The sequence below is a fragment of the Tympanuchus pallidicinctus genome, unplaced genomic scaffold, assembly GCF_026119805.1.
Source record: "Tympanuchus pallidicinctus isolate F22 unplaced genomic scaffold, pur_lepc_1.0 scaffold7, whole genome shotgun sequence".
Taxonomy (NCBI): Eukaryota; Metazoa; Chordata; class Aves; order Galliformes; family Phasianidae; genus Tympanuchus; species Tympanuchus pallidicinctus.
Window position 1 is genome coordinate 13,035,057 of NW_026294791.1, and position 16,872 is coordinate 13,051,928.

General features: G+C 42.0%; 1 protein-coding gene across 10 annotated transcripts in view; it reads right to left on the bottom strand.

Annotated features, from left to right (window-relative positions):
* Nucleotides 1–14,014: 14,014 nt before the first annotated feature.
* Nucleotides 14,015–16,872, bottom strand: part of TTLL7 (tubulin tyrosine ligase like 7) — a 75,510-nt gene continuing 72,652 nt past the window's right edge. For 9 of the 10 annotated variants that reach the window (XM_052667080.1, XM_052667083.1, XM_052667081.1 and 6 more), the window contains one exon: nt 14,015–16,414. In XM_052667080.1, coding sequence (XP_052523040.1) covers nt 16,294–16,414 — 121 coding nt within the window. In that variant the 3' untranslated portion in view covers nt 14,015–16,293. The remainder of the gene's footprint in view (nt 16,415–16,872) is intronic. The other variant, XR_008202464.1, reaches the window with a different exon arrangement.

The window sequence follows — 16,872 nt, forward strand, 5'->3', positions numbered from 1 at the left end:
TAGGAGTTCGATCCACGGAAAGAAGCAATAGACGAGGTCCTGCAGTGGTCTTCCTGAATTAAACACAGAACAACTTGCGTTTGGACAGAATAAGCATCCCCTACTCTGCTGAGAACCAGCTGACGTTCTTTTACAAGAGCTCACACCTTCGAAGCAGCAGTTTCAGACATGCTCTATTTCCAGAGAAATATATTTCTATTTAACAATGCTTTCGGAATTCTGAATTGAGAGATCTTGCGTAAAATTTGTGCATGGTTGTGCCAGTAGATTGCTAAATGTATATACATTTTGTCTTGCCTATATACAAGCCCTACGTTTAGACTTCGGGCTGCTGAAGCAGCTAGCTCTGCTGGGGGGAGGAGACCCAGGCTGGATGCTTTCACACAGCTGTCAGGGAGCGGCACGGGCAGCGCCTCAGGGGCAGCGCCTGCCTGGCACGCTGAGGGTCGCTCTCTGAGCACGGAGGTCTCAGATGAAGAGCTGCTTTTTCCTGCAGACACACCACAACAAGCAAACACAGGCTCAAAGCCTGAGGCACAGCCAAATCTACTTGCTCTATCTTTTCTTAGCTCTCCAGGGCCCGAACCTGCTCTCACTCCCACAGCAAGAATCTGACAGAGCTGGCCTTTTGTTCTTCACAGGAAACTGTCACAGAATACTGAACTTAGAAATTAAGTATTTATTTTTAATAGGAGTAAACAGATGCAAACACGTGGAAAAGTCCAGGCTATGAATGGAAATTATTTCGCACCCAGTAACCCCCATACCAGAACTTCCTGCCTGCAGCACCGAAGCACATTTTCTCCCTATTATAAACATACTGCCATTTACACTGCCTCTGGCCACGTTTAGATTCAAACTCACTCCTATTTTGCACGTACTTTGCATTTCATTTCTGTAACTATGAACCATCCACATTCCCAATAAACATGACAGCACCTGTTCAGCCCCTTGTTCCCCCTGCACTCCCCAGCTAGCCCCAGCCAGCAAAGGGTCGCAGAACAAACACGTGCTCCATCCTCCAGTGCACTGGAAGTTGCTTTTCAGTTGACATTTCCCTGAAGCAAATCCCAATGCAGGCGTTTCAGGCTGTGGGATCTTTTCAGAAACCTTTCAGGAGCCGGGGCCTTGCCCGAGGGCACTGAGTGCCGAGAGCCCTGGGCACCACCAGGACCTGCATCAGATCATTGGCAGGGCACAGCCCGAGGGCCCCAGCTCACAGCATCCTTGCAAGCAGAGCTGCTGCATTCACTCAGTCCTACTGCCCTGCAGAAATGTGTTACTGGGATGTTGGGAATAACTGGAAAGTTTACAGCACTTCATTTCTACTGGCTTGGTAGGAAAAGAACTTTTATGCTAACTTGCCTTAGTTCCTGCACAGTCCAGAGTTTGCAATAAAACAAGGAGAAAGGAATCATATCCATTCATCCTGCTCCGTTTACAAGAGGAGGGAGAAAACCCTCCTTCTCAGCCTGGCCCAGGACAGCTTTTGTCCCTTTGCCCCCTCCCTGTGCCCAGTGCAACAAAAGCTGTCCTTGCCTCAGCCAGCACAGATGGAAGGGGCTCCCGTTCTGCAACGCGTGACAAGACATCATCTGAGGATGGCAGGGCGTAGCAATAGCTGGAAACAATGAAAACAGTCCACTTGCTAATAATGATTCCACATGCAAGCTATGAGAAATGAAATAGGTTTGGGACACTGTAGATTAATATTTGTTGTCTGAAAACACCTTGTGCATTATAAATCTTTTGTACTTTTATTGCAAGGGTCACTTTTTTGTTTTAAAAAATTCACAGCTACCAACTAATGTTGAGTATAGTACTTCAGCAAAGAGACTTCCAAGCACTGCAACACGTTCAGCTAAAAAAGCATCCTGATGTATCTGAGTGTACTTTCAGCAGAATGAAACTAAATATAAAATGCAACATCCTACATGCTGGATGCTGACAATCGTTAATACTAAAATAAACAAAAATATTTCTAGGCTTTTGAGATCATTTTTTTAAAATCGATAAAAAATATATAGCTGATATAATTCCAAAGCATTTAATAAATCTGCAAACATTCAATATATTTTAATACCTTTAGCTAAAGAAAATTCATGAGTGAAAAGTCTGATGCTGGGGGAAAAAAAAGTTTCTAATGGGGAAGATGGCAGCAATGCTTCATCAAATGTAGAAACATCTATCCAAAATGAAATCATAATGAATGAGAAAACATATTATACATAAACATATGAAAGATAAAAGCATGATCCATAAAGCATACGCCATCAATAGCCATAAACTCAACTAATAATTGCACCACATCCATCATGTTCAGAGAAAGGTAAAATACAGACTCTGAGGCAGAGGACAATATGTTCCTGCTCACAAGTTAAAATGGCTCCGTGCCTGCAGCACATACTGCGGGCCAATGTTGCTCTCTTTTGGTGAACAGGCAGTACTGACACCAATTTCTCTGTGCAGCAATTCCAGCACTCAAAAAATATTTTTTCAACACTATTCCCAAAAGTGATCTTATGAATAGCACTTAGCCTTTGATTTTAAATACTTTGAAAGGTTTTGTTTGTTTTAAAAAATCACTATCATAACCAAGAGTTGGGTGAAAACACAAAACAAAATACATCGCTTTTGGATCTGTTCCCTCATCAGGCACATCCTGTATGTATATATATTACAACATTCTTCAAAGTAATCAATATCATATTTAAATGCAAAAAAATCTCAATCAAACAAACAAAAATATGTACATATGCTGAGAGGGGTACGTAATTTTAGAAAAAAGATTCCAAAAAACTGCATTTTTTTTTTTCCCACCAGAAAATGGCAGTTGTACTTTACTAATCTGGAGGTCAATGCAGGAAAAACAAAGACCAGCAAATAGTAAAGCATCTGCTGTACATTTCAGTGTAAACACAGCTATTTAAGCGTAGCAACAGAATAAACAGGACATCACCGAATAGCATATCCTGCATCTTATCCTCACTGGGCCTTCCTATGCTCCCAAAGCACCTGGATTAAATTCTGCTTCACCAGGGATATCAGTATATCCTTGTTTTCCTCAACTGCTGTCCTATTTTGTCTCCTTTCTGTTAGGCTGTTTGCATGTGCATCTGTTGTGCTATAAAATGTTTAATAATGATCCCTGTCCTTTCCACCTGGGCTGCACAGAGCTGCAGCAATAATGTTTATAACCAACTCCATGTGGTAGGTGAGTGGGGCCAAATAACCTTTGGGCTATTTCTCATTTGGGGCAAGTAATCTAAATTAAAGACATTAATCCTCAGGGTACACATGGGCTTAAAAGTACTAAAGGAGAGCAAATGCTTCTCTCCGTTTATGTTTGTGAGAAAGTCTAATCAACAATGGACAATTTCCTGCAAACAAGCACCTAAAATAAAGCTTTCAGACCAACATGCAAAGCTAGATGAGATATTTCTCATCGATGTAGGAGAATATTTGCACTTCTCTTGGACATCCCTGACAGTTTCAAAATTCTCAGTAACTTTAAATCCTTTCTCTTTCAATAGAGATGTGACGGTATGCTTTCGGCTCTGACTTTAGGAACCACTGCTTGAAAGCTTAGTCTTCCTTCTTCTGAGAACAACAAATAAGGAAGAATATATGTTGCATAAGCACACAAACAGTAGCTCCCGATTGTCTTTCAGGCAGCCATCTACCTTGCATGATACAGGTGTACCTGTCTAATGTGCAAAACAAAGGAAAATCCATCAGGAAACTAGAGAATCAGGTGAGAGCTTCTGAACGTCTTCCCTAAACGATTGTGGTGGAACTCGTGAAGCTAACTTGCTGCATCCCCGCACAGAAACAAGTAAATCACAGAGAATCACCATGACCATACAGTTGGATTAGTGCTCCTACCATACCTGTGAACCAGAAGGTGTTTTACTTATGCAATTATCCAAATGAGTGAAATTTTAAACTAATAATTATATATAAATAGAGAAGAGAGAGTAATGGGATCATACATACAATTCTACCCAAGTCCTGAACGGTGAGAACATAAACTAAAAAACTTACAACCAGCATCACACCTCACCAGCAGAGATTCAGTTGTTGAAATAACAGTGCTATATGCGTCTTTGCAACCTAAATAATAAGTAGATAAAATAGCATATTTCAGGGAAAAAATATAAGATTAATTTTAATAATAGAAACTGACTGTACAATAGAAACCAAGAGCACCAGAGTACAAAATTTGGGATGGGAGGAATTATCACACCACAAAAAAAAAAAGATCTAACTCCTGCGTATATAAAATATTACATGCATTCAGTAAAAATAGTAAATGAATTACTGACAATTCCAGTTTGAATTAGGTATCAAAGAAAGACATCTAACATGAAGCTTAAGAATGAGCCCAAACCAATTATCTCCACAGCACTGCACTGTAGGACCACCCTGCCTGTCGCAGCTCCCCCTCTCTCAGCTGTCTCAGTCCTCCTCTGCAGCAGCTGTCTGTCCGCAAGGACGCAGCTGTAGAACATCTTGGATGGCAAAACAAAGAGGGGAAACACTTGACTCAGCCCTAGTGTCAGCTCACTGCTTCAGACAGAGGACATCGGGGCAAAAACCAAGGAGATGCATAGGAACAGGTCAGAGCAAGGATGAACCTCGAGGGCCACAGCTGAGAGTTTGCTACGCAGCTTCACTGTGCTCACACTGGATACTTCTGCAATCTCCCATCGGGTCATAACTGTTTCTCTTGAATGCTGCCTGCCAGCAGCTGGACTGGGCTTGTGCAATCACTGAGAGTCGGGCAGAACACAGGTGCTGCTCTAAACAATTCCCGCTGTTTGCAGATCAAACATTTGTGGCTTTCTGCTACCCTCAGATATAGACTTATCATCTGCAAAATCAACCGCAAACCAAGAAAGCACATTCCAAAGCTGCACTGTGTGTAAGAGCTGGATCTTTCAAACACTTGCCACAGTTTTAGGACTCCTCGTAGAAAAGGGAACAGTCTCAGTGATGCCCGCTCATCCTGCCCCAGATTTGTAAGGTGACTTGTTCCACAGCACTCCATCACTGTTGTACCCTTCTGGAAACCAGCCCTCAAAAACTGCAAGGCTGTTTTGAACTTTCTGCAACACCAGTTGTCCCGTGATCCCCTGGGTGAGCACACACACCATGTTGTGCAGCAGCCCCAGACCTGCACGAGGTTCCAGGAGATTTGGGGAAGCAGTGCAGCAGGAGAGGCAGGGAAGGGCACGGCAGGCTGTGTCTGTGCAAGCCGAGCTCTGTGCAGCCCACCGGGCCTGCCAGGAACACTGTGGGCACGGCTACTGACCTGAACTACACCTGAACTGAAGCTATTTGCAGTTGAGTCCAAACATGAACTGAAGGCAGAAACTCCCTGCTTCCAGTCCCTTGATACAGCTGATGGATCAGAGAGCAACTTCTTCCCACTAAGGCTTTATTAGAGGTCACATCCGTTATTTAGCCTTTTAATTTAGAGCCTACCCTATAAATGCAAGGTTAAATACTAAATCCTAATAATCCACAGTTAGGATGGGAAGGGGAATCCTGAAATGCCAAGCTTTAAAAAAAAATAATAATTAAGGATATAAATAAATAGTCAGTCATTGTTTTCTCAATTATTTTAACTTTGATCTTTAAAATCTCTACATTTATGCATTTCCTATTGCTAATAAAATAATATTTATAGTTGATAAGCATCCGAGTTTAGTAGTTAATTAAGCCCTTTTGAGATTCGTTTTCCTCTTTCAATTCCGACTGAGAAAAAGTTAAAGCTTTTAATAGCAAAATGGAGTGACATTATATAATTCTTTTACTTGAAGTTCTTAATTGCAATTATCGGTTTAAACTAGAGAACTCCTCTGGGGGGAGTTTGGGTTTTTCTTCCTTAACTACCCCAGTAATTAGAATATTTGGCTATTCTGTACATCTGACAATCCACCTCTTTCTTTTCTAAACAACTGCAGGTTTCCCAGATCCCAGAGTTACATGAATTACATATACAAGCTAATCCTATTCATACAAACATTTCCCACACCAGCAATATTTCAGACTCCTCAGTAACACCAATATTTTGTGTTGCATTATTAAGAGATACTCAAAATGGAACTTTCACGTAATACCACACAATTCAAAATACATACGAAACCAAACTCTATAAACTCAAGGATGCCATCTGTGAGCTGGATTTGTTGTACATGACAGTTAGAGACGTGATCCTGAAAAGCATTTTCTACTGAGTGCAGAAAGGAAGCCCCACATCAGCAACCACTCAAGCTCAGAAACCTTACAGCCACACAGAGCCTACAGTTTTTCCAGTAATCATCACCTTGTGCCCTGCCAGACTAATGCTGATACTCCCACCATCCTCTCCCGCTACTCAAATTGGGACTCACAGGGCATCTAGGGGTCCTGTAAAGGGATGTGGGGACAGATCTGCAGTAGGGCTGCTGTGCCCCTGTAGAAAGGGACTGCCAGCCCATGGGCCTGCTGGGTGTGCCTGCATCTCATATTTCCTATCAGCAAATGCTTCTCAAAATACAGCCTGACAGTATCTGATTGCACGAATAGCACCTTCTCTTATTCCACTTGCTAAAAGCGTAGGATAGAAAAGTAGATATTTGATGTTAATTTGTAGAAGAGGAAACCACTTTTAGCTTAAAAGCTGTTCCCTAGTTACACGGGGGTAGGGCAGTTTGCACAACTTGATTAAAATTAATGTCCACAGGAATACAGAAAAAATTAAAAATCCCACTAATAATTTGCAGTGCAAAAAGGCAGGAGCAATTATTCGCAGACCGCTCTCTCACTCAATTTTGGCAACAAGAAAACGTTCAGCAGTGAAAAATCTCCCTCCTTTCTCCAGCAGTTTTGCAGAAAACTGTTCTAATAATTATAGTAATTTAGAAAAATCATCATCAATAGTGCTGAAATAATTTCTTGATTGCTGTGGTGCAAAAACTCAGCCCTTTGTGCTGATTTATGATTATTTGGCTGTGTTTCGAACAAGCATATCCTGCAGGCTGAGCTACACCTCACTTGTCAGAAGGGAGAAGCACTGTAAGCTTGCTCATGCAGTCACAAAACTGCAGCACAAAAGAACCCAGCACCAGGGGTGAGAGGCAGAGACTTCCTGCAGGTGACAAATCTCTCTAGACTGACATCTGAGTGCTTCAGGGCTCACCAGGCAGTCCCTGTGTTTGCCCCTGGTTCTGCACAGAACCTGGCTGGAGTGCTGCTGTGGTATGTTTCATAAGTTTAATCACTGTAAGGAGAAAAAAAATGGCTGGAAAAAAATAACGAAAAAAAAAGGAGAAAAAAAAAAAAGAAAAAGTAGCTACATTTCCATTAAGATACCCACAGACTTTTCTGCCTTTAATGGCAGAACTTTTGACTAGATGTCTGTTCAGTGGGTGAGCTGCCGTATCAGCATTGCCTTCCTCACTGAAAACAACGCAGACGTGGGCCAGGCTGGCTCTAGGGAAGCAGGATAGAACCTCAAAGGCACAAACGCTACATTGCCTGTGGGGCTCCCTGGGTAGTGCTGGAAGTGCTCAGGTAACAGCCACATTTGCTCTCTAGAAACTGCAGCAGAGAAACACCACACTCACTACTGAGAGCAGCTGGGAGCAGCAGCACCCGGCCTTTACACCACTGCCCACACCTGCCTCAATTAGGCTTGCTTACAGCCAGCTTCAAAAATCACTAACGTTAGTTTTCCTCAAAAAGCAAAAATGAGCAGGCTGAGCCACAAGCAAAGCAAAATGGAAAAAAAACGTATTAGTGTCAAGAGAACGCATTTGTGCAAGGACAACAGGACAGAACACCCTGCAGCTGAAAATTCTGCTTGATGCAGAACCCGTTATCGACACCTTCACTATTGTAAATGCTGATTACTGACACTATTGTAAATGCTGGTGACATTACCAAAATCTGCTGAGGAGCTGCGATGCCACAGAATGCTGCATATTAAGCAAGACAGCAGACGATCTGCAGTGTCTCTGCGGTATATCTGCTTCATCATATGGCTCAGTCACTTTCACATTCCCACACACACTTCCCAGAACTAGAAATATTCTCAGCTCTCACTGCCTACAACCGGCACAACCAACCTGTGAAACCATTTCTCTCTGCAGAATAACATAACTTGATAGTAAATTTTATAGAGGTATGGACGCATGAAAGGAGCATTGTGAGAGCCCAATTACAGGGCTATACTGAAGAGTGATGGTTCAACAGCAGATGTACAACAAAAGAAAAGTTGCTTTCGAATGATATATTTTCTTTTAAAAAAATATAAGGCACAATGGCACAGCACAGGGAAGTACAATTTATTGTTGATTAAATAATTACAGTATGGTGCTATATTTCCTGCTGAGGCTCTGTGAGCTAAACTGCAACCCAAGTGAGACACAAATTCCCAAATAATGAAAATGCTGACACAACAATATGCATATTAGCATTACTGGATGTTATCATTGTTGATACAAAAGAAGATATACAACTGTCCTCCTAGAATGTTAGAACAGGTTATACTGCAGCCAACTAAAACAAAAGCATACACCAATTTTATCTACTTGACTTGACTGTAATAGCCAGTAAAGCTATCCCCATCGTGTTGTTGCAATCTGTACAGGAGAAGAAAATTACTGTGAAATAGATCCCATCATTCCAAAAGCTTGATTGAGAGCCAAGCTTCTTCCATATGTGGGTGTTTCTAAAGGAAGAGTAACCATCCAATTACTTCAGCTTTCTAATCCTAAATAGGTTTTCTATTACCACTAATAATACATGTATTTGTGTACTTGAAAGAAGATTCCCATGCATATATAACATCCAGGGATGTTACAAAGTACATTAATTGAACAGCGTTTGGACAATTCAAACACATTTTGTATAGGAACATTTGTATTCAAATGCAGATTAGAACACATACTGGGATGGTTTGAACACTGATTCACATTAGCTGCTAATTGATATAGCTATTAAACCTTTGCTTCCAGTCCAGATTTGTTAGCATTTGGAAGTTGTAAGATGTACAGTACTTACTGTTTCCTTAACCTGATTGGAGGGGGGGGGGAGTAGGGAAGAAAAACTGCAAATTTTTCCACTTCAGAAAGAACACTGAGTGTTAGTGATGCCTTCCCCTATCACACCAAACAGCCACACTACTCTGAAAGCTGTAATAATGCGAGCAAGAAAGATCCCAGCAGCTTGGAAACACGTAAGTATGAAAATGCTGCACTGTACACTGCTTTCCCCCCGAAATTCTCTTGCTATCCATGTTTCCATTATTCAGCAATTGTGACCAGCACTGTCAAATGCAGTGGCATATCAGCGGAGCAAAGCATTCCATTCCTCCGTATGCCAAAAGGCTGAAGGAAGGAAGAGAGCTGTTTCTGGTTTATGTCACACATTTCAAAACAAAACCAAGGGATGCAGTGACAGGCAAGGAACACATCCTCCGAAATAACAGCAGACAAAACTCAAGGCGTACACAAAGCCTGTGCTCGGTGTGCAACACAGTGAACTTTAGTGCACCCTGAGCAGAACCCAACCACACAGCCGCAGGAATTCATGCTGAGCATTCTGACAGATCTTCCCACAAGTTAAGTAAATTAATGATTGGAAGAGGCTGTCAGGCCTCTCTCACCAACACTTGTAGAAATTATTTTAAGTGTCAGAAGTACTTATTTTTTACTAAGCCAATAAGCTTTCTCTGTTGCCTCTGGTGGCATAATGTACTGAACACCGAAGCAAAAGACAATGATGTGACTAAACTTAAACTGCCCTGTAGCTTATTTTCTAGTACCATGTCATCTCTATGCAGGTGCTTTATTTATTCTCTGAATCAGAATAAAATAAATCAGATGGCTGGAGTCCTATATGATTGTGTAAAAGAAGGGATTACCTCTATTAGCAGCACAAACCCTGCAAGCACAGGTTGTAATTCCCAATTATCCTGCTTAGTAGAATGCCAGAAATCATCTAATGGGCCTGAAAGGGAACGGGTAGCTGCAGCTGCTGCAGCTCTTTCCCATCTGACATACATTTCAGATTGTTGGCCATTTACCCATGGTGTTTCTAACTAAAAATATGTCACACTGCACATCACCTACTAATTCAGGTACCAGAGATAGTACAAATCTCTGCACAGTCTACCCTGCTTCTCATTAGTAATGCTTAGCTGTTTAATATACTGCATTTGCAAAGGCAGGTTGGTTATTTTACCAAACATGAGCTTGTACCAACAAAGCCTGAAGTCATGCGTGGCATACAGCAAGTCCCAGGCACAGTGAGCAATGTCAGAGCCACAAGGAAGCGACCTCAGTGAAAGCTGGGAATATTCAGCACTCAGCAGAGCTGAGTGCACAAAGCTGGCTGCAGGTGCAGGTGCATCCTCCTGGAAACATACAGCATTTTCACCTCTACCCAGTCTCACACCAGATGCATCATTCAATGGATTGCTGAGTCCACATGGGTATCCTCAGAGCTCATTGCAAAGCAAGTTACTCCCATGGCAAATCCTTATGCATTGACAAGTGGGCAATGTCTGATGTCTGAGCCAGATCAAGAAATGCTCTACACAGAGCTTACAACAGTATACTGTGACATTTTTTCCTTTATCTTCTTATGGAAATCTCCTATTGAGAAAATAGGGCCCTCTACTCTCTTCTGAAAAACTTTTTAAAAAGTGGAACGTGGTGAATTATGACAGGAACAATCAAGTATATATGCAGTCAGATGACACAATTCCATTTAGTAAAAATTCACAGATATAACATTTAACGAAGCAGTCTTTTGTTCTGCTGCAACAGAGCCAATCATTTCCACAAGAATAGGCACAAGAAAAGCATTTAATGCAAAACCTGCTCCGGGATAACGAATTTTCCTACCAGATATTCTGACTCCTCTTAGCCCTTCTGGGCATCACTGTACTTCATGACCGCCACCCTCAGCTTTCAAAGCCAGTCCTCTGCAGCAAGCGAGCTGCACACCCCGTCACCCTGCTGCAGCAAGCTGCGTAACAGCGCTTGGCAGAACTGCTTTCCAGCAGCCACGAGCAGTTGTTTGATCACAGTGCAGCAGCCACGGCGGGCACGGGTCACTTCCCTGCACTCTGCTGCCCTCCGCGACGAGGCTGATAACTCCTGACAGCGATAGGCGCAGAGGTGACCGACCGCTGTGCAGTTGATATGGAATATAAAGCGGGTTCTGGAGCTCTGTATCAACCACCATTTCAGCCAGAGGCAGGCTCCATTTTGCTCTATGTCACTAAGAACAGACAGACCCATTCACAGGGCATTTAAAGGCCATAAGAATCAGTTTTAAATGCATAATTTTGTGGTAATATCACCTATTGTGAAAGAAGAGGAGTGTTAAGTGCAGCGATAAGAGTTCTCCTTGCTACGGGAAGGCTGCCTTTTGTTTTAAGAGAAGAAACAAGGACACACACACACACACACACATACACATACACAAAGCCACTAAGACTGTCTGTCTTGCTCCCCCACAAGTAGAATCTGCTCTTGTTCCATATGCATAAATGGTAAAATTACTGCTGGTTTCCTTGAGAGTCCTAAGTGCTACAGCTATTTACATACCAACAAAGAGCTTCTGCATTAACAAAACATTTGAACAACATAGGAAATTGCACAGAGGTGGCTGACAGAGAACAAAGAACATAGAAGCAGAATAACAACTAATGCATGGGAATTTCACCACACGCAGAAAAACATTACGAACGTTTTTAGCAAATGCCAGAGTGAAAGATTTTCCAGCAGCTATACGATTTAACAGCAAATGATCTCCTGAAAATGGGAATAAACACAACAGCTCCAAGTTAACCGTTTTAACACTGCATGCAAAGCTAACTTGCAAATAGTCACATTTGCAAATGCCTAAATTAGATGTTATATAAATGTCAATGTAATCCAAACTTTCTGCTTGAAGATTCAAGGAAAGGGCAAAAACTGTAAATAGATGTATGTTAAATAATGAACGTGAGCAGCTAGCCCAGCAACGAAACCATTCAGATGTAGTTTTAACAGTTGATGTGAATTTGTTAAATTTCCTGGATAGAGAATCAGAAATTAGGTGGCTGGCATCCACATAGAGGACAAAATATTCCAGGCCAAACGTCAGCCCAACGCCAACGTCTCGCAAGTAAGTATTGCTATGAATACTGTTTCCTTGAAAGTTACTTTGCCAAACCAATCCTTTCAAAGGTGTATTTTCTTTGCTGCTCTGATTTTGTATTTAGAATCCCAACCTTGTTGCCAAGAACTAAAGAAGCAAATTTATATGCGCTTTCTTTTACCAGAGAACGAAACTCCTCAGCCCGCAGTGCAGAACAGACAGGTACCAGCTCTGCAGCAGCAGCAGCTTCCAGCCATGCCCTCCGGTCAGCCCCCGGGCGCCCTGCTCGCAGCACGCACCGACGCAACTCCTACCGAGTGCCCAAGGTGCTTTTCTCCAGTAAAGGCTGACGGAGATGGCAGGAGGCTGCACTCTCACAGGTTAAGAACTGCTTCACAGCACAAATACGGAGCGAAAACTTTGTGAGATTTCCTAAGTGGTCCTTCTGAGCCCGACCGTGCAGCTGCGCGCCTCGCTGAGAAGCAACTCGAGCACGTGAGCAGCCGGAGCACGGCGCAGCCATTGCACTCCGCAGGTGCCCCACGCTGAAGAAACCGTGAGAGATTTGCACCCAAATCACAGCAGCTGCTGCCTCCTTCCAAACATCCGTGCACGAGCTTGCCCTGACTGCGCCATCACTACCATGAGGTGATTTGGGTTTTGGACACCCAGCTAGCAGTACAGATTTTTTTTTATTTTATTTTATTTTTTTTTACGGTGATCACACCTTGCATTTTGCAACGGCAGGCTGAAGTTATCGCAGCACCGCCTCTGGGCGGGAAAGCACCCTGATCTCCATGCCGGTCCCCCCCCGCCCCGACAGCCACCCCTTACCTGCTGCTGCTGCTGCTGCTGCCGCCCTCTGCCGGCGGCCCCGGGCCGGTGAGGTGAGCCCCGCTTCGTGCCGCGGCCACACGCGGGCGGCAGCGCGGCGCCTCCCAGGCCAGCGGCTGCCTCGTGCCGCCTCGTGGCGCCTCGTGCAGCGCCGCGGGAGCCGGCGCCCGCCCCGCGCGGCGGCTCCGGATGGGCAGCGCGAGGCCGGCAGGGTGCCGTTGCGCGTGCTGCCAGCCGGCCCCGAGGAAAACGAATGGGAAATGCAAGTCTCCTCTAAGCGTCAGTGTTTTTGAATAAGTATCAGCGGGTTTATAAAGATTAGGTCATTAATGGAATTTAGCAACGTCGCTGCCCGGTGTTCCCCAACGGCCTGGCCGGAACCCAGCCCGCAGCTCAGCCGGGGCGGTGAGCCAGAAACTCTGCTCCTGCGTAACGCTACAGCCCCGCGCGTGCCGGAGGGATTTTTTTCAGTTGCTCAGGTCGTAGTGCAGCTACAAAACGAGCCCAAGGTCAGGACTGAGCGCGGGAGGAACGCAGCAATGCTTTCTCCCTTCGCACTGTCTGGATCGGACTGCAGGTGCAGCCAGCCTGGTCTCCTTTGTGGGCCATGCACACTCAGAAGCTGGCAAGAAAATCTGAGATTACACTTATTTTATGTACTGATCACCACATTGTTAGGAACACAGCACTACATTAGGAAAGGTTAGCAGAAATAAGTAACATCAGACATGCACCAACCATCTGGTCCACTTTTGTTCATACTAAGTGTGTTATTTGTTTCCAGGTCTGCCCACAGGAGTTCTCTTTCCATTGCCAGAGTGCTCCGTACAGACTGACCTGTCCCAGCACTGCCCTCTGAGAATACTGATCAAAAGAAGTTTAAAACAGAAGAATAAAATAATAATTAAAAAAAAAAAAAATTAAACAAAGAGTTGTGTGAGCCTGCTGTGGCAGGGTTCAGTCTGAGTTTGGCAAGCTAGACTGGAAGCTGGTTTTCCCACTATGACCCACAGCAGAATACAGTGGAAGCCTCCTCCAGGAAGAGAGATGTACAGCTTTTATTGTGTGTTACAGATAACCACAGTACGCTTTATCAGTAGTCACTGTATGGATCTAAAGAGATATACAATTATTGTGAATATGCTATATTACTAAACTAGTATTACCATGAAAATGAAAAATCTTTACCAGACCAGAAGACTACTTATATCTGGCTTATCTCAGAGGTTTGTTAATTGTTTACAAATATTTTTGCTGTGTTGTATCCTGCAATTCTAGAACTGATGGACAACAACACAAGCTTCAAAAGTCTTACCAAAATTCTCAACTTGATATACATGCTATAGCTAAGGCTTAAAACATTAAGTTCCAGACAAGTTCAAGTCTCAAATCTCTTAAGTCTCTTAAATATCTCTTAAATCTCTGGATAGTAAAAGTGCTCTAATATACTTGCTCCTGAGGACAACTTCCCCCCAAAATTATTTTTTAGTGTATACTTATGAGGGCTGCTCCAAATGTAATGCCTCCTTTTTTATGATGTTGGCCACGATATCAGAGTTGAGTGATGGTGGGATGCAGTAGAGGCTGAACCTTCCCAGTAGGTATCCTGTTACATTTTTTTGCTATCTGACAGAATTGCATCTGACATGGAAGTGCAGATGAAGCAAAGGTGCATCATTGAATTGGTTCCCAGTGATATTCATCAACATTTGGTGAGCATTTATGGACGCCAGACAGTGGATGTGAGAACAGCAAGGCAGTGAGTGGTGTGTTTCAGCAGTGGTGACAGCAACATGAAAGACAAGCCACGTTCTGGACAGTCATGCAGACTTCTGTGAGTGCGACATGCAGTCTCGTGTTTATCACCAGTGAAAATGAATACCTAATGGTGGTGACGACATTGAAAAACAATCTTTTGTAGCTGAAAATTTGCTCTACCAGTAGCATTATTGTGCTCTTTGTCTTTGTTGCTGTTTCCATGGAAATAAACAGGAGGCATTACTTTCAGAACAACCTACATAAAATTCACTGGTAATTGACAAACACATTTGCAGTTTTTATTGTTGGAAAGTAAGCACATCTTTGGTAAATATCTACTACTTTGTCCTTTACTTAGTTTAAAAACTTAATTCATTTTTAAATCTAGGTTAATTCATTTTAAATAACTATTTATATAATGAATAAGGCTTATATGGCACAGTACTGAATGAGATGAATGGGTCTACATAGCAAACCTGAATGATGTTTTCAGGTTACATGCCCTATTAATTCTACATCCATGCTCTGGCTCAGTTTCTTTTAGTGCTCTTCAGCTAGGCACAGGAAGCTGAATCTGAATGAGAGCTTTCTAATGAATTATATTTCAACATTTAAAGGTGCCACAAGTCTAGAAAATACTGTCTAGTTAAATGATACATTCTGCAGTATGTACTGAATTGTATGTTAAAAGCTACAGCAAACCAATTAGTGTAAGATTGAAATAATATATTATAGCTGCAGTATTTCCTAAAAATGTCTGTTTCACCACTTGTGCAGTAAAACAGAAAAAATACTCACTATGCATGCTTGTACAAGTTGTAGGTGACTGCTTGCTCCCTAAGGCACAGACCACAGTTAATGTGAATGAAAGCCTGACAACAAATATTGGCTTCTGTATTATTACAAAAATCCAATTAGAAAGTGAATGCCTGAACTGGTATTTTTACTGTTTGCATACAGAATTTCTTCACTTTTTCTAAAAGATACTATGACATGTCCTTTAAGAAGCGCAACAGCTTTAAGCAGAGCCTGTAATTTCAGAGGAGAAATGTTTGGCTTACAGAGTTTTGGGGATTATTTTAAACATATCCAAGAAATGGTAAGGTTATTTTTAATAATAATTACAGTCTTATTTGTTCTACTACAGTTTTTTTATTCATCTGTCTCTTTAAAGGCTCTTGTCTTACATTTGAGACAATAAATAGCATACTTTACAATAAACAATATTCAACTCAAAAGTATTGTATGTAGAAAATAATGTAACACTGTAATAGGATCTTCAAGATCAACTCCATCTTATATATTCTGCAGCAAAAATAACATTTCTAGTAGGAAGGAATTACTTATAAACCTAGCAAGATCTACACATTCATGTGTGTAAACAACTTAACAAGGTTTATTATGCTTCCAGAAAAGCTTTGCTTTTACAGTAAGTTTTAAGCTAAATGTTATCATAATATGGTGTATTATATATAACAGTGTTGTATTTAGCTCCATCACAAATTTAATTTGAAAATAAAAATGGAGTGCTATTATTTACAATGAAAAGTAACTTTTCCTTCACAGGTGACTGTATCTGCGTGTGAACAAAATGTTGGGGCGAGGCATTCCAGATGAACTGCAGCTGAGGTTGGACGAGGATGATTTCACGATGAACTGTGGTGGTCCTGGCAATAAACACCTGGAAACGATATGAAAAATATAGCAGAATTTATAGGTAAGACTAAGATTCAAGATTGAAGCAGTCAGTTGTTCGTGTGCTTACTTTATAATGGTTAAATACAAGAAAATACGTATGATAAGCACTATTTATAACACATAAGGAATACTAGGCAATGAATAACTCATTAAACAGATCCTAAGGTCAGGGACAGTTTAGCAAAATTTCAGGATGGTGTAAGATAACCAAACATCTTGCCAGTTCTCAATGTTTAAAGCAAGAAAGTAAATAAAAACACTGGCATCCTGTGCAACACTGCCATCCAAATTTAACATTTCACTCATTGTCTTTGTTATTGTAGAACTACTTGTTCAATTTAAACTGGGTAAAAACTGCAGTTTATGTTAACTAGATTATTAAAATTTAAGTTGCTAAAAAATGTTTATTAGGAAAAAAAACCAATTTCTCAGCTTTGATTT